This window comes from Mustela lutreola, chromosome 1, assembly GCF_030435805.1.
Source record: "Mustela lutreola isolate mMusLut2 chromosome 1, mMusLut2.pri, whole genome shotgun sequence".
In the NCBI taxonomy this organism is placed as follows: Eukaryota; Metazoa; Chordata; class Mammalia; order Carnivora; family Mustelidae; genus Mustela; species Mustela lutreola.
In genome coordinates this window covers 231,350,023-231,367,995 of record NC_081290.1, presented here as the reverse complement: position 1 = coordinate 231,367,995, position 17,973 = coordinate 231,350,023, and the positions used below count along the sequence as shown (strand labels likewise).

Genomic DNA, 17,973 nt, shown 5'->3' with positions numbered 1-17,973 from the left:
GGTGGGGCGGTGGGGGGTGGGGGGAGGAAGCAGGCTCCCTGCTGAGCAGAGAGCCTGATGTGGGGCCTAATCCCAGGACTCTTTGAGATTATGACCTGAGCCAAAGGCAGAGGTTTTAACCCACTGAGCCACCCAAATTGATCTTTTAAAAACATGTCGGACATACCCTTTCCCTGCTGCTCAGCGTGAAATGCAAATCCTTCACAAGGCCTAGGGTGGGGTGTTCCCATTCACTCCTCTGGTTTCTGGTATACTCTGTGCCCTTCTCACTTTGCTTCAGCCACACTGACCGCCTTTCTTTTCCTGGAACATGCCAATAGGTGGCCTTTGCACTGCTATTCCTTCTGCCTGGAACATTCATCCTCCAACTTTTTGCCTAATAAATTCCTCTTTGCCTTTCAGATTACAGTTTATTTATTTTTTTGAATAAATAATACGTGTACTTGGAACAGGTTTTAATGATACAAAGAGTATAAAATAAGCAGTGAGTCTTCTCCTCCTGCCTTCTAGCCACTTCCCCTCCCTGGGGATGACTACTACTTTCCTCTGAATTCTGGTCTCAGTTCCCATGTCGTTTTTTTCCAGAGAAGGCCTTCTCCGATACTCCAGTTGAAAATAGATCCACCAGTCTTATTGCTATAGCTGTCTGTGCTTTTTTCCCCCATTCATCACAATTGGTAATTTTATATTTATTTTGTGATTGTTCTGTTAGTTTTCTCCTCCCACTAGACTGTCAGTTCTGTGCTGCATAGTTGGAACCTGAAGGCTCAAAGGATCCAAGGTCTTAGATTCAGAAAGACAGAATTGGGATAGCAGCCAAGAAGATACCTCAGCTGGGTTCAGTGCTCTTTTATAACCTCTGCCAAAAATACCTTCTTCTTCCTTGCACGGTAAACTCTTAAACTCCTCTTGCAAGAATTCATCTGTTACCTCTTCTGAACCTACACCCCTTACCCTTCCCTACACCCACCACCTCCCCACACCAAGGCAGATTCATTGTTCCTTCCTCCAGGCATTCACTACCTTGCTCTCATCTCTATTAAAGGAATTTGTGCACGGTAAGGTAATTCTGTGCTTTCCTACCATCCTTCCCTAGTACACATTGAGTCTCCGGGGAAAGTGGCATATTCTAGTCATCTTTGTCCCAGTGTCTGTACAGTTGTTGGCATGTAGTATATGTGGGCTAATGCATGTCATGGAAAGGACCCACGATGTCCAGGTTTGTCTTGATGAAACAGTGGATTATAAATGCAGGATTGACTCTGATGCCACAATTGCTTTTGATGAAACAATGTGAATTACAAAGGCAGAAGCCAATCTCTGACTGCTTTGGCATAGAGCAGACCTGCTTGGAAGCCCATTTTATTTATTTTATTTTTTTAAAGATTTTATTTATTTATTTGACAGAGATCACAAGTAGGCAGAGAGGCAGGGAAGCAGGCTCCCTGCCGAGCAGAGAGCCTAACGTGGGATCCCAGGACCGTGGATGGTGACCTGAGCCGAAGGCAGAGGCTTTAACACACTGAGACACCCAGGCGCCCCTGGAAGCCCATTTTAGAAAGAGAAGCCTAAGAAATATTTCACTTCTCCACACTATTTGCTGTTTAGCCTCCCTATAGAATGGTGGCTCTGGGAAGATGATGGCAGGACCACAGGAGCTGGAATAAAAGGGATCAGATCCTAGGACTAATACTTCTCCAGAAGGTAGAGAAGTAGAGAATGAGCAAGAGAGATAGAAGAACTGTGTGGGGCTGGTTCCAGTGGGAGGACAGAGATGAGGAACTGAAATCTAAGCTAGGAAAGTACATTATCTAGCTAGATTTTATATTCCAGAAATTCCACCTGTGTGCATAGGCCATTTAGCTGGGTAGATCTGGGTTTAAATTGCAGTTCTGCCTTTTACTTGCTGGATGACCTTGGCCATTTGACCATATTTTTTGAGCTACAGTTTCCTTTTTTGTTTGTTTGTTTAAAGATTTTATTTATTTATTTAACAGAGAGAGACACAGCGAGAGAGGGAACACAAGCAGGGGAAGTGAGAGAGGGAGAAGCAGGCTTTCCTCTGAGCAGGGAGCCCAATGCTGGGCTCGATCCCAGGACTGTGGGATCATGACCTGAGCCAAAGGCAGACGCTTAAAGACTGAGCCACCCAGGTGCCCCTTCTTTTTTTTGTTTAAATTAAGTTTTTAATTTTAATTCCAGTGTAGCTAACATACTCATGATAAGTGTTCTTTTTGATCCCTATCACCTATATAATCCATGCCCCCACCCGCCTTCCCTCTGATAACCATCAGTTTGTTCTCTATGTTAAGAGTCTGTTTCTTGGTTTCTCTCTCTCTCTTATCTTTGCTCATTTGTTTTGTTTCTTAAATTCCTTCTATGAGTGAAATCATGTGGTATTTGTTTTTCTCTGACTGACTGACTTCACTTAGCATTATGCTCCCTAGATCCATCCATCTTGTTTCAAATGGCAGAATTTCATTCTTTTTCATAGCTGAATAATACTCTGTTGTGTATATGTGTATATATATATATATATATATATATATATATATATACACCACATGTCCTTTATCCATTCATTATTTGATGGACACTTGGGCTTTTTCCATAATTTGGCTATTGTAAATAATGCTGCTATAAATATAGGGGTGCATGTATCCCTTTGAATTAGTATTTTTATATTTTTAGGGTAGATACCCAGCACTGCAGTTACTGGATCATAAAGTAGTTCTATTTTTTTTTTTTTAAAGATTTTATTTATTTATTTGACAGAGAGAGATAGTGAGAGGGGGGACATAAGCAGGAGGAGCAGGAGAGGGAGAAGCAGACTCCCGCTGAGCAGGGAGCCCAGTGTGGGGCTTGATCCCGGGACCCTAAGGTCATGACCTGGGCCGAAGGCAGACATTTAACCGAGCGACCCAGGTGCCCCAGATAGTTCTATTTTTAGCTTTTTGAGGAACCTCCATTCTACTTTCCACAGTGGCTGTGTCAGTTTGCATTCCCACCAACGGAGCACGAGGATTCCTTTTTCTCCACATCCTCGCCAACACTTGCTGTTTCTAGTGTTTTTGATTTTATCCATTCTGACAGGTGTGAGGTGATACTTCATTGTGGTTTTGATTTGCATTTCCCTGATGATGAGTGATGTTCAGCATCTTTTCATGTGTTGAGCTATAGTGTCTTTATTTGTAAACAAGGATAACAATAATGAAGATTAAAGTCCCTCCTTGGAGGTGGGTCCAAGGGGTGTATGTCTGGGCCTACCACAATAAATGTGTATATGGAGATCCTAGTTTATACTTGGTAGTAGTATACAAACACACTGTTCTGTACCTTAGGTTTTTGTTTTTATTGTTATTTGTGTGGAGGTGTTGGAGGTTGCAGTGTGTGCTGGAGGGTTTTCCTTATTAGCACAGATAAGTCCAACAGATGGCTTGTAAAACTGTGGAAATCTGTGGTCCTCCTGGCATCTCGTTGTATTTGCCACTCATCTCTTTCTCTGTATGATCCACATTAGAAAACTTCAAAAGGATTATTGGCATTGGAGGAGCAAGCAAAAACCAGAGCACTATAAGAATGTATTTTGTCCTCTTATCACCAGTGGCTATACGAGGAGAGACTTTCTCAAAGGAAGATAGGTAGTGGGGAGTGGATATAGTCCAGGGCCCAAATGGAGAGAAAAAGAGGGTAAACTGAGAGTCAGCCCAGGATCAAGAAATAGCTCCTGTCTCTTTAAACCAGCAATAGGCCTGCTATCCCACATATTCCCAGTCTTATGGTGGAGAATTTGTCTCCTCATGTGTGATGATCTGCCCTACAGGAGATTTGAAACATGTTTGTCTTATTTTCTGTCGTTTAGGTGGCATTCTGCTGAGTACCAGTCGGCACTACAAGACACGGCCTACCCATGGCATTGGAAGATACAAGCACCTAGTGAAACCACAGGAGGTAAAGGGAGCAAGGGTCCTTTAGAAGAGGATAGTGTGCAGCTTTTGCAAAGACCTGCTTAGGGTGGATAACATTGAAGGTAGATAATATTGGGGTCCCCCTTTAGTCCTCTCCAGTTATTTCATTTGGAAATTATCTGTAGTGAACTGTTTTGTTTCTACCAGCTCTCAATCTTGTCCCTACACCAGGTTATCGCAGTGAAAAGCCAGTGATTTGGTTTTATTATTTGTGGTGCTTTAAAAATCACCTTCTTAGTACTTATTTCAGCATGGACTTCACAATAAAGGATATATTCACTTAAGTTGAATGAACGGTTTGTGGCAAGTAGAGGCGGATTGGTATTTTCAGCCGAATAGTTTTACAGTATTTGCAGATTTAAAAGATGTTTATGTTTCTTGCATACATTATTAGTGGTAACTGGGAGTTAGTTCTAAGCATGCTAAGATTATTTAGCCCATTTCTTAGGACTCCTAGATCTGCAGGATTACTTCTATGGTTAGATTTCTGGGCATGTGCAGAGGGTTTTGCAGTGAGGTGGACACACCACCAGCCTGAAAGTCAGAAAGTCTGGTTTTGAGTCAGATTCTTTCACTTCCTATAAATAGTATGGTTAAGAAACATTTTGCTTTTCTACCTAAGGAGACGTCTACATCTGACCTTTTCCTCTTTGGTTTATTGTAATGTTCTACATAACCATGATCGTTTCCCACCACCCCTTTCTCTCCTTGGCAGAGGTCAATACCACCTTATTTGGGTCTCAGAAACCACTAAACTTGGGGTGCCTGAGTGGCTCAATTGTTAAGTGTCTGCCTTTGGCTCAGGTCATGATCCCAGAGTCCTGAAATCGAGCCCCGAATCAGGCTCCCTGCTCAGGGGGAGGCCTGCTTCTCCCTCTCCTACTCCCCTTGCTTGTGTTCCCTCTCTCTCTCTTTTTTTTTTTTTTTTTAAAGATTCCATTTATTTATTTGACAGAGAGAGACACAGCTAGAGAGGGAGCACAAGCAGGGGGAGCAGGAGAGGGAGAAGCAGACTTCCCGTCGAGCAGCAAGCCTGATGTGGGCCCCCATCCCAGGACCCTGGGATCATGACCCGAGCCAAAGGCAGATAGATGCTCAATGACTGATCCACCCAGGTGCCCCTTGTGTTCCCTCTCTTGCTGTGTCTCTCTCTGTCAAATAAATAAACAAAATCTTAAAAAAAAAAAAAAGAAGAAGAAGAAGAAGAAGTCTGAGCATCCTCCTTATAGCAGGGAATTTCATGAGAGGATCATTGCCACATCTGAGGCTTATATTTAGGCAGCCTCCCAGCAGGAAATAGCCCAATTAAAATTGTTCATTTGTAGTTTGTAGTGGGAAGAGGACTGAACTGGGAACCAGGAAGCTTGTAGGCTTAGTTATGCCACTTATTACATCTTCATGGCTTTGGATAATTAACCTTAACCCTCTGGACATTGTGGGCCCTGAAATTATATGTAAAAAATTTTTTTTTAAGATTTTATTTATTTATTTGATGGAGAGAGAGATCACAAGTAGGCAGGCAGAGAGAGAGAAGGGAGGAAGCAGGCTCCTTCCTGAGCAGAGAGCCCAATGTGGAGCTCACTCTCAGGACCCTGAGATCATGACCTGAGCCAAAGGCAGAGGCTTAACCCACTGAGCCATCCAGGTGCCCTGTAAAGTGTTTTATATGTGTAATTTTTTTCTGGGAAGAGAGTCCATAACTTTTATCAAAGTCTTAATAAAGGCTGAGAAACTGGATTAGAGTATCTTTTTGTTTTGTTTTTTAAGATTTTATTTATTTGACAGAGAAAGAGAGCGAGAGCAGGAACATAAGCAGGGAGAGTGGGAGAGGGAGAAGCAGGCTTCCCACCAAGCAGGGAGCCCGATGCTGGGCTTATGACCTGAGCTGAAGGCAGATGCTTAACAACTGAGCTACCCAGGTGTCCCTGAATTAGAATATCTTTAAGAGTCTTTCAGCTCTGAGATCATGTAATTCTGTGATGCTCTGAAACATTTATCAAACGTCTATTATATGGTGGGCATTGTTGAGGGTGCCTTGTCTATTCAGAGTGGGTTGTAATAAAATTTTAGAGGATGAATGAACAAGATCTGGTTCACGCTCAGACAGCTTGTAAATCATTAGAGGTAAGACAGATAATTACACTCTTCAGCAGAAAGTGACAGGTGCTAAAAGGAAGATACAAAGTGCTATTAAAATTCAAAAGAAAGAGTGATTTACACCCTTCTGAGTTGTGACACCTTAGAGTAGTTGTTGGAGATGTTTTATTTTGTGGTACGCCTCTTCTAAAAGTCCCATATAAATTAGTAGGAAATAAACTTCATTTAGTTTGGGTGTGTGTTCTTTGTTTTCTTGTTAATTTCTTGGGATCCTCCATCTTTTGTTTATTTTTGTTTTATTTTTAAAGATTTATTTTATTTATTTGTCAGAGAAAGCGCGCACACAGACAGAGGGACAAGCAGGCTCCCCTCTGAGGAAGGAACCCGATGCGGAACTCAAATCTCAGGACCCTGGGATCATGATCTGAGCCAAAGGCAGATGCTCAACTGACTAAGCCACCCAGGTGTCTAGGGATCCTCCATCTTAAAAGATAATTTCCTGCATATGCCATGCTCTGACCGACTCTGTAGTTTGGTATAAAAGGAAGCTTAATGCCCTATTAATGCCATCTGTCCTTATATTTCTCCCTAGTTTCTTCTCCCATCTCAGGGATGGATGAGTTTTTCCCTAGTTTCTTCTCCCATCTAGGGAGTTAGAGAATAATGCTCTAACTGCATTGAGCCTCTTGGCTTTTATCCAAATCATCACACTGTTTCAAGGCCTCACAAGTTTCTCTATAAAACATACTCTTTCAAGGCTGTTCTGTCTACTTGGAATATCTTCTCCCTCTTTTCACTTGGCTAATGCATCCTCAACCTTTAGCTTGTAGTGAGGAAGCAGGATGAGGAGGGGGAAAATGAACCTCCCCTTCTGAGAAAACTTCCTGGATTCCCAGCACTGGATTACTTATCCTACCATAGTTCCTAGAGTTCCTTGTGCTTGCTCTGTATATGATTTACTGCTCTGTTTGAATGGTCTGTTTGATGACCATTTCCCCTTCTAGCTCTTTCTCCTCAGTTTGCAGCAGAGGGCCTGGAATCAAGTTGAGGACAGTAAATATTGATCAAGCTGAACTGATATGTGCTTACTAGAGCTGCCCCAAGGTTTTGTAAATCAGAGCTGGCAAACACAACCCACTCTTCGCAAACAGCTGGGTTCAGATGACCTTGGTTGCTTAAAGGGAGGGATAGGGATGCTCTCTTTGGTTAGGGTTGTAGGCTTTTCTCTGATGTCATTTGTTGTCCCTGGGTGGCTAGCCAGATAGTAGTGAAAGTTGCTGCAGGCTCCTTGCTTCCTGCATGGTATAGTACATGAAAGTTCTCATCTGCCAGCTTGCAGAGGCTCTCTCCAGGTCTCTGTTTCTTCTCCCCTATTGGGGAACCGGACTAGAAAGGCTTGAAGGCCCCCTTTCTCTCCCTAAGCATAGATCCTAGAAAAAAAAATGAGCTCCCGGGTTCCATTTTTTTTCTCTCTTTCTTTCATCCCTAAGACAAGAGTTAATTCTCATGCACCAAGTGCCCAGACCTTGTCCCATTTCTGCTGGTGTAATCTTACATGCTGTTATGACCCAGCTTGACTGTGGCAGTGAGGGATCATGCTTCAGAGCTCATCTCTAGATCTAGCACTGTGTCTCAATACATAGACCTCATTATTTCCTCAAGGGCCCTGAATCATTCTGTTAAATTTATTTATTTATTTATTTTAAATCTTTTTTTTTTTTTTTTAAAGATTTTATTTACTTATTTCACAGAGAGATAGAGAGCACAAGTGGCAGGCAGAGGGAGAGGGAGAAGCAGGCTCCCTGCTGAGCAGGGATTCCCGAGGAGGGCCTCGATCCTTGGACCCTGGCGATCATGACCTGAGCCGCTTAACCAACTGAGCCACCCAGGCACCCCACTGTGTTGAATTTAAAAGGCTTCAGATTGTTTGGAGTGATTTTTATTTCATAGAAATAAATGCGTAGTCCTTCATTTTTGTAGAGTGCCAGGTTATTTCTCCCAAGACCACTTACTTGCCCTCAGCTGTTGTCCTGCCTTCAGTCTTGGGGTAATAATAATCCAAGAAGCAAAACTGCCAAGAGGAGGATGTGGGAGGATGGAATGGACACAACATAAATTGCTGTCAGTTTATAATAATTGTCCTGTGTTCTATTTTCTAGGACCCAGGGGCAAGAGAGTAATATGTATCTTTTGTAATTTAGTCCTCTTTATAGAATGGCTCCCTAAGAGTCGAGATGTCTTTTCTCTTGGAAACAGTTTGCACTGTTGACATAGAGGAGGTGTCTGTCATTTATGACACCTATTTAGTTTGTTGTAACACCCATAGATGAGCTCCCACAGCCACAAGTCTGTGAGGAGACTGTGGCATCATTCCCAGAAAAATCAGCAGATCAGAATCACTTTATGGTGACAGCCCCAGCTTCCTGGGAACAGAAAGATGGGTCTTTGCCAGTGCAGTAACTATAGGGCTAGACATGGGCTATAGGACTGATTTAGGGAAGAGTTGTTTCAATTAGTGTCCACATTTTTCCTCAAGTCTACCTTCTGTAACTTACTGAAAAGAAGAGCCATTATTGAGCATCTACTATATGCCAGGCACTGCATGAGCACAGATGATGCTCGGGTGAATGGGACACAGTCTTTTCCTACCAAACGTATATAGCGGGCTGGGAAAGATAGTGCTCAAGAATCTAACTAACTACATGTGGTAAGTGCTATACTAGGGGAATGAACTAAATATCAAGATAACAAAGTTAAGGAAGCAATTCTCCCTGAAAGTGTCAGTGAAGGTGTTTTGGAGGTCACCTCAACAAACATTTCCTAAATGGGGCCTGCATTCATACACTGAGTATGTAAAGTGACTGGCCTTCAAAGTATCCAGCTGCTTGGGGGTACACTGGGCAGCACTGGGGCTGTAAAGAACATGCAGGAGTTTCCCAGAACTTTTCCAGATACAGAGAATGATTCCTGTGATGACCTTACTCAGCATGTGCCATTAGAGTGCCCTCATCTCCAGTCCACCAGTCTCATTCTACCTTGCCTGTACTGCTGAGTTACAACCACGTCAGAGTTTTAGAGGGAGTCATGTTTGATATGAATAATAGCAGTGATCCCTTTCCATTTTCAAAGTGCCTTCACATCCATGATCTCGGTGCCTCTCAAGCAATATGCCCTTGGAACATTGGTGATCCTAGAGCTGAGCCTCACCTCAGGTGTATTAAGGGCAATCTTCCACATTTTAGAAAGATATTAAATTCATGGATAGACTTTTCTAAATTTCAAGTTTTCTCCCATCACTTTTACTTGATGAAAACAAATATTAACAGAGAGACTTAGATATATATTCATAGTTTTTGAAATGTAGAGAACTCCATTTATGTAATATAACCATGTTTTCTGCTAGTAAAGTCATTCTTGCATATGATAAAAGCATATGGATGAGGAATTTGTGGTGTTTCACAAAGAGAAACATGATTTTTCTTAGGCCCTTTACAACCAACAAATTGGAAAACGATGCCATTTGACTCACCAACTATTCTGTCGGATAGACAGGGTAGAAAAGGAAACTGATTGAGGGGCATAAATAATTTCTCTATGACATGCATCTGGTGAAGATGGAACCAGAACCAGAGTTCAGTTCAGTTCAACTCAACATTTAATGTGGAGAAATAGAGAAATGAATGCAATGTAGTACCTTCTTATAGGAATTGAGATGGTAGTTTGGCTGCCATCATATAGAGAGAACCACTTAATCAAGGGGCATAAACAAGATAGCTTATTTCTCTTCCACATAAAAGTGTAAGTAGATATTCCAGCTTTCGGCTTTGCCACACTTAATACTGCTTCTATCTCAGTTTTGAGATGGCTGCTCCCGCTTCAGCCATTATGTCCACATGCCATCAAGCAGGATGGTGAAAGGGAAAGTAGTGTGCGAAGCTCTATCTCGCTGGCCAGAACTTAGTCACATAACCATACCTAGCTGCAAGATTGTTTGGGAAATGTAATTTTTATTATGAATGGTTATATACCCAGCTAAAATACAGCAGTTCTGTTTTGTTTTTTTTTACTTTGATTCCTTTAATGATTTTTTTATGAATAAAGTTGCCATCCATAGTTGTCTTCCCACAGTTGTGTTATTAAAGGAGAAAGGGGGAGTAGATATTGAGGAAACTGGCAGGCTTTGCACACTTTCCTTAAAAGGAAAGACAGAGGTTGAGAGAAATGTTTTGGAATTAGGCACACCTGAATTAAAGATTCACCCCTGATGATTACTAGGTGTGTGTCCTTGGGTACCTTCCTTAACTTTTCCAAGCCACAGTTTCCTTGGCTTTATATAGGAATTATATTTCCCAGTGTTGTTTTGAGAAGTAAATTAAATAAGAGAATTTTAAGAACTTAGCACAGTGTCTGAAATATAGAACCGGTAGGTGGTGATGATGATAATGATAGCGTTAGTCTGTTTTTTCACAATTCCATAACATTCTATCTTCCTCCCTCAAAACATGCATCTCCTTATAATTGTTTGTTCTGTATATGTCTTTCCTGATGAACCGTAAGCATAAGTGAGCAGAGACAATGGCTGTCTTCTTTCCTATCCTGTCCCTGATACTAGTCCTGCTCTTGCTCATCACTAGCCGTCAGTATTTGTCGAGTAAATGAGTACGTGTGATTGAGAGTGGTGTATCAGAGGTGTATTTGCTATGGGAACATGGAAGAGTAGTACCTAACTCAGCCTGAGAAATTAGGGAAGGCTTCCGGGATGAGTATGAACTGAGTCTTAAAAATAAATAGGAGTTGCTCACGTTATTCCTGTGGGGTGAAGCGTCAGAGGTTCTGCAAGGAGGGGGAGCCTTCTGGGTGAAGGTAGGGAGACACTGACCCTGGACCCTGAAGATGCATTTGAGAAAATTTTAGGAGTTTTTTTTTTTTTTTTTAAGATTTTATTTATTTATTTGACAGACAGCGATCTCAAGTAGGCAGAGAGGCAGAGAGAGAGAGAGAGAGAGAGGAGGAAGCAGGCTCCCCATCGAGCAGAAAGCCCGATGTGGGCTCCATCCCAGGACTCTGGGATTATGACCTGAGCCAAAGGCAGAGGCCTTAACCCGCTGAGCCACCCAGGTGCCCCTTTTTAGGAGTTTTTTAATCCTGGAGTTTAAAGTGGGTACTAGGGGATGAGGGACCATGAAACATGAGAAGTAGGCAGGTCTAGATCAACCCTTTCTAAACGATACCATTTATTAAGTAACGACTCTATACTTGTAAGTGTCTCTGCTAACTGCCCTTTCAACTGTACCCACCTGAAGTCATTGCTCTTGGTTTCCTCCTGGAGAGTTAATCATCGTGGTGCAGCAAGGTGGCTTGTGTTGAACTTGCCTTGGGAGGTGGGCTGCTCTTTATGATTAAATTGAGATTTGTTCTTTCTTGTGTGTCTCCTCTCTTTCTCTCTGAACTGTGAATTCCTCGAGGCCTGGGACTGTTTCTTTGGTGTCTTTCCTGAGTGGATGAATCAGCACTTTGCATAAATGTTTCATCTATAAAGCATGCCAATAGAATACCAGGAACACAATTATCTCCAATTTATAGTAATACTCGTGTCCTATTTGTGTACATTACTCAGCCTTTTTTAAAGATACCATTTATTGAGTGACTTCTATATACCAGATGTCATAACTACTATGTGCTAGGCTTTAAAAGCATTATTCCATTTTAAAGTATTATAGTTCACTTATCATAGTGAGCACTGAGTAATGTTTAGAATTGTTGAATCACTCTATTATATACACCTCTAACTAATATATCATTGTGTGTTAACTACTGGAATTGAAATTTAAAAACTTAAAAAAAGGGACGCCTGGGTGGCTCAGTTGGTTAAGCAGCTGCCTTCAGCTCAGGTCATGATCCCGGCGTCCTGGGATCGAGTCCCACATCGGGATCCTTGCTCTGCAGGGAGCCTGCTTCTCCCTCTGACTCTGCCTTCCACTGTCTGCCTGTGCTCGCTCTCGCTCGCTCTCTCTCTGACAAATAAATAAATAAATAAAATCTAAAAAAAAAAAAAAAAAAAACTTAAAAAAAGAAAGTAAAAAAAAAGGCATGATTCCTTTTATAGTATTATAAATGGTATATTTTTATTTAATCCTCAGATATCCTAGTTATTAAAGACCCTGTTTGAGGACTCTAAGACTCAGAGAGATTCAATGACTTGCCCAATTGCTAGTAATTTCCAGAGCCAGCATTTGAACCAAGGATAGTCAGAATCCATCTGATGTCTATGCTCTTTCCATTTCACGTAAGTTTACTATTTCGAGCTTCATAAGAACATTAGGTGTTCTAGGGGAAGAAACTGACACATAGAGAGGTCATTCAGTGTCATCCAGTGACTAAGCAGATAGGCTTTAAGTCCGGCTTTTCTTTGGCTTCCAAGTACAGTGCTTTGTGCGGTACCAGGCTGTGCCTCTTGGTCATCCCAGTCAGGGCCAGGCCTTCTGTCTGGTGCCTTCTCCTGAGTGTGTCATATTGAGTTATAAACACAGTCATTTGTTTTTTGTGTACCTCATAGCTCATGGACTGTCCAGAGTACCATCACCATTTGGTCCCTAGTTGTCAATTTTTAAATTTTCATCACCAGAATTTCTGGAAGCCAAGTATTCTGCAGGCATAGCTGCCTTTTCACTTGCAGATTAGGATGATACTGTTCCGTCCCAGTTTTCCCGCTGTGAAGAATGCCACCAATAGTGATAGGCAGACACTATCACTTCTACAGAATCTAGAGGAGAGAGCCTGGGCTTGGGGACACAGACCCAGCTTCCAGCCATGGCTAGACATAAAGTTGTTACCTTTGCCATTTCCTTACTGCTATGACCGTAAACAAGTTATTTCCCACTCTGGATCTGAACTTTCCCCTTAGATAAAATTAGGAAGGGAAAGGGGAGACTGTATTATCTCTAGGAGCCCTTGCTGTTATAGTGGCCTATGAGTCTGATCTGACTCTTTTTCCTGCTCTTCTCCAGCAAAGTTTCCCAGTAATCCTGGGCAAGTAATGTGCTTTCAAAGGACCTCCGTTTTCTCTCTGTAAAGTATGGATAATAATATGGACATTTCTTTACAAAAATGGTTTAGTGATTTATCCCATGGCCTATTTGGGTGATCATAGTGCAGTCCTACAGATATCTAAGAATGGCTGCCCCAGGTTGTCACACACTGAATCAAGGTCAGACATAGGAGTGTCAAAGTTTGATGGTGGACAGTAGTCTATCGTCCCTGCCACCTTTCTCCTTCCCTTCCTTTCCTACCTGACTCTCCTCCATGTGCAGTCAGGGTGGCCTTCCCTAAACATGACTCTAGTCATATGCATGCTTTGCACAGATATCTTTAGTAACTCCGCTTGGTGGTTATAAGGGCATGAACTCAGGCAGTAGGGATAGAAAGGAGGGGATGGATATGAGAAAGCTTATACAGGCAAAATTATAGAAACTGGTGACTTAAATGCAGTCAAGCCCTTGCTCGGTATGCTGACCCTGAGAACTGAAACATAATGTCACAATGGGCTCCTAATAATGTGGAGAGGTCCAGGCATATCTAGGCCAACACAGAAGAGCAAGTGAGATGCCAAGAGGGATACTGGAATCAGCTCTTTTTGTTTTGTTTTGTTCTCCTAAAGCAACACCTTTGAAGAGCCCTGGCATTTTCCCTGGTTATAAAAGCCTCCTAAAGGCTTTAGAGACGCTCCTTCCCTCTCTGCTGGAAAATTTTAGCAGCTCCCCATTGCATTCCAGTGTTAGCATTCTTCACAGCTCCGAGTGCAGCGCTGAAAAGTCTGGATCACTGCATTTGGCTACCAATGTGGTATGCTCTGAAAAAGAGAGAACAAAACTCCTGTTCTTTGATGGTTGGTCTCTGGAGTCTGGGTTCTCACTCATGGCAAAGTCTAGGACCCTGGGATGGCCACCACTGTAAAGAACTTTAGAAATGAGAAACTGTAAGATGCTATTTACATAATAGAGGGGTGGGTAGGATCTTTATCATAAAGATATGAATTCCAGAAACTATAAAGGCTATAAAAAGTTTAGCAATGCAGAGGCTATAGTGGAAAAAACCCTGCACTGGGGGTTAGAAGGTCTGGGTTTCAGTTCCTAGGATCTGTCTTGACTGGCTGTGTCACTCTGGGGAACATGTTTAATCCTTCTGGGCTTCATATTCTTCCCCAGCAATGATGAAGAACTGGGACAAAATAATCTCTCAATGCTGTCCAGTTCTAAAATTCTAAAATTGTGATTCATTGCATGTTTTCTTTTTGCCAGTCCCTGTGCTAGATAGGAACATAAAATAGCAATAGGGGTGGCTCAGTCAGTTGGGCATCTGCCTTTGGCTCAGGTGGTGATCCCAGGGTCTTGGGGTTGGATCCCATATTGGGCTGGGAGTCTGTTTCTCTCTCTCCCTCTGCCTGCTGCTCCACCTCTTTGTGCCCTCTCTCTCTGTCAAATAAATAAATAAAATCTTTTAAAAAAAGAACATGTTTCTTTAAAAAAAATTAAAATAGCAAAAGCAGTTAATATATAGAATATTAAATTATATGACATGGATTATATAAACCACTCTACATCGTGTTTTGTTCAGTTCTCAGAACATCCCGGTGAGATTGGGTCTGTCATAGGTATTATCAGTCTTGTGAAAGGACCATTTCTTGGTCCTCCCTCTGCTCCCCTAGATTGGGCCTCTGCTGTCCTCAACTGACCTAGGGAGCAGAGATGGTAGAGAGCCATTTCAGGTGCTCTGCAGGAACATTTTTCTGTGGCAACCACTAGGCTGTGGCTGTTAAATAGGAGTGACTTAAGAGATAGAGAGTTTTGGGGCGCTTGGGTGGCTCAGTCAGTTAAGCGTCTGCCTTCAGCTCAGGTCTTGATCCCAGCATCCTGGGATCAAGCCCCACACCAGGCTCAGTGCTCTGCTGGGAGCCTGCTTGTCCCTCTCCCTCTGTTTGCCACTCCCCCCACTTGTGCTCATTCTCTTTCTGTCAAATAAATAAGTAAAAAAAACTTTAAATAAATAAACAAGTAGAAATAGAGTTTTTTGCCCTTTTTCTTAAAAGAACTATTTCTAGGGACGCCTGGGTGGCTCAGTTGGTTAAGCAGCTGCTTTCGGCTCAGGTCATGATCCCAGCGTCCTGGGATCGAGTCCCACATCGGGCTCCTTGCTCAGCAGGGAGCCTGCTTCTCCCTCTGCCTCTGCCTGCCATTCTGTCTGCCTGTGCTCGCTCTCTCCCCCTCTCTCTCTCTGATAAATAAATAAAATCTTTAAAAATAAATAAATAAATAAATAAATAAATAAATAAAAGAACTATTTCTAGGGATGCCTGGGTGGCTCATCGGTTAAGCATCTGCCTTCAGCTCAAGTCATGATCCAAAGGTCCTGGGTTTGAGTCCCATATCCCGCTCCTTGCTCAGCAGGGAGCCTGCTGCTCCCCCTGCTTATGCTCTCTCACTCACTTCCTCTTTGACAAATATATAAATAAAATCTTAAAAAAAAAAAAGAACTATTTCTGTCGAATAGCAAGACTTATTATAGATCTCCAATAAGTAGGAGATGTGATACTGGCTCAAAGATAGACAAACAGCCTAAAGGAACAGAATAAAGAGTACAGAAACTGATCCACACACCTGTGGGCATTTATATGACAAAGGTGACACTACCGTGCAGTGGCGCTAAGTCAACTGGACTGGATGATCATATGAATAAAAATGTTTGACTTCTGTTTCACATCATACACAAACATCACTTAAAAGTGGATTGTAGGTCTAAATGTAAATGTTAAAATAATCATACTACTAGAAGATAACATATGAGAATATCTTCATGATCTTAAGATAGAAATTTCTTAAACAGGACACAAAAATAACTATAATCATAAAAGAATGAGTAAGTTGAACTACATTAAAAATAAGAACTTCTGCTCATCAGGATAAACCACGAAAAAATGAAGAGAGAAGCTACAAGGAGGGAGAAGATATTTGCAGCATGTATATTTAACAAAGGCTTGTATCTAGAATATAGAAAGAATCTCTACAAATCAATAAAAGAAAGGCAGAATGGGCTAAATACATGAATTGACAGGGCCACCTGGGTGGCTCAGTCATTAAACATCTGCCTTCAGCTCAGGTTACGATCCCGAGGTCATGGGATCAAGCCCCATATTGGGCTCCCTGCTCAATGGGAAGCCTGCTTCTCCCTCTCCCACTCCCATTGCTTGTGCTCTCTCTCTCTCTCTGTCAGATAAATAAAATCTTTTAAAAAAATACTTGAATAGGCAGGTTACAAAAGAGAGTATCCAAATGGAAAGGTGCTCAGGCTCAATAGACTTAGAGGAACTGCAAGTTAAAACCCAAATTCATTATCACTTCATACCAACCAGGATGGCTAAAACCAGAAAACCTGACTACACTAAGTTTTGTTTTGGCAAGAATGTAGAGGATGTAGAACTCTGATTAATTCTCGTGGTATACTAAATTGGAAACATCTTTGTAAAACTGTTTTAGAGTACTTACTAAACTTGAACATATGCATACTCTCTAAGTCAGTAGTTCAGATTCTAGGTATATCCCCAATAGAAATGCATACACGTGTTCACTGAAACGTGAACCAAGAGGGATGTACTGCTACTTGTAGCAGTACAATTCGTTATGGCACACACTAGAAACAACCCAAATTTCCATCAGTTGTAAAAAAGAATAAATTGTTGCCTATTCATTTAATACACCACAAGAGGAATGAGAAGGAAAGAACTGTTGTTTCAGCTAATACATGATGAATCTTACAAATATAATGAATGAAAGAAACCAGATATAAAAGAGAACATAATTTATCATTTCATTTTCATGAATTCTAAAAACAGGCAGATGGTTTTAGAAGTAAGAATAGTGGTTATCAGTTTGGGGGCAGGAGTTTTGGAGTGCTGATAGTGGTCTATTTCTTATTCAGGATGCTTATGATACCAGTATTTTCACTTTGGAAAATTCACTGAGCTGTGTACTCATATGCATTTTTTCAGTATGAATATTATATTGCAATAAATTTTTCACTAAAAAAATTTTTTTTAAAGATTTTGTTTATTTGATAGAGACACAGTGAGAGAGGGAACACAAGCAGGGGGAGTGGGAGAAGCAGGCTTCCCACTGAGCAGGGAGCCCAATGTGGGGCTCCATCCCACCACCCTGGGATCGTGACCTGAGCTGAAGGCAGATGCTTAACGACTGAGCCACCCAGGCGCCCTACTTCTCAATTCTTAAAAGGAAGACTAAATGATTGCAGAATTTCAAAGCTAGGAGGGCTGGAAGATATCTAATGCTGCGTTTCCTTGCAATTGATTTCTTTAAGATACTGATTAAAGCTAAGAATTCTTTCAGAAAAATATGCATGCATGTAAAATTTTGCATATAAATTTTGGGGTTGATAGACTACTTGAAATCCCTCAATGGGTTCTAGATTAAGAATCTGTTATCCAGGGGCACCTGGGTAGCTCAGTGGGTTAGGGCCTCTGCCTTTGGCTCAGATGATGATCCCCGGTCCTGGAATCAAGCCCCGCATCGGGCTCTCTGCTCAGCGGGGAGCCTGCTTCCCTTCCTCTCTCTGCCCACTTGTGATCTCTGTCTGTCAAATAAATAAGTAAAATCTTTAAAGAAAAAAAAAAAAGAGTTTCTTATAAGAAAAAAAAAATCTGTTATCTGGCATAACTCCACCAATTTGAAAATTGGGAAGCTGAGGGGACCAGGAAAGGGGATGAGTCTCCTAACAAGTTAATTGCAGAAGATAGTCACTTGTATTTGTGTTAAAGTAGTGCCAGCAATATTCCCTCTCCTTTCGTTGGCTGATGTCACAGCCCAGACTAGCAAGGGAAGCTACCCATTTCTTCCTAAGG

General features: G+C 41.8%; 1 protein-coding gene across 3 annotated transcripts in view; it reads left to right on the top strand.

Annotated features, from left to right (window-relative positions):
* MRPL48 (mitochondrial ribosomal protein L48) overlaps positions 1-17,973 on the top strand; it is a 67,881-nt gene that overhangs the window by 35,257 nt on the left and 14,651 nt on the right. For all 3 annotated transcript variants that reach the window (XM_059133071.1, XM_059133081.1, XM_059133063.1), the window contains exon 4: positions 3,863-3,951. In XM_059133071.1, the coding sequence (XP_058989054.1) occupies positions 3,863-3,951 (89 nt within the window). The remainder of the gene's footprint in view (positions 1-3,862; positions 3,952-17,973) is intronic.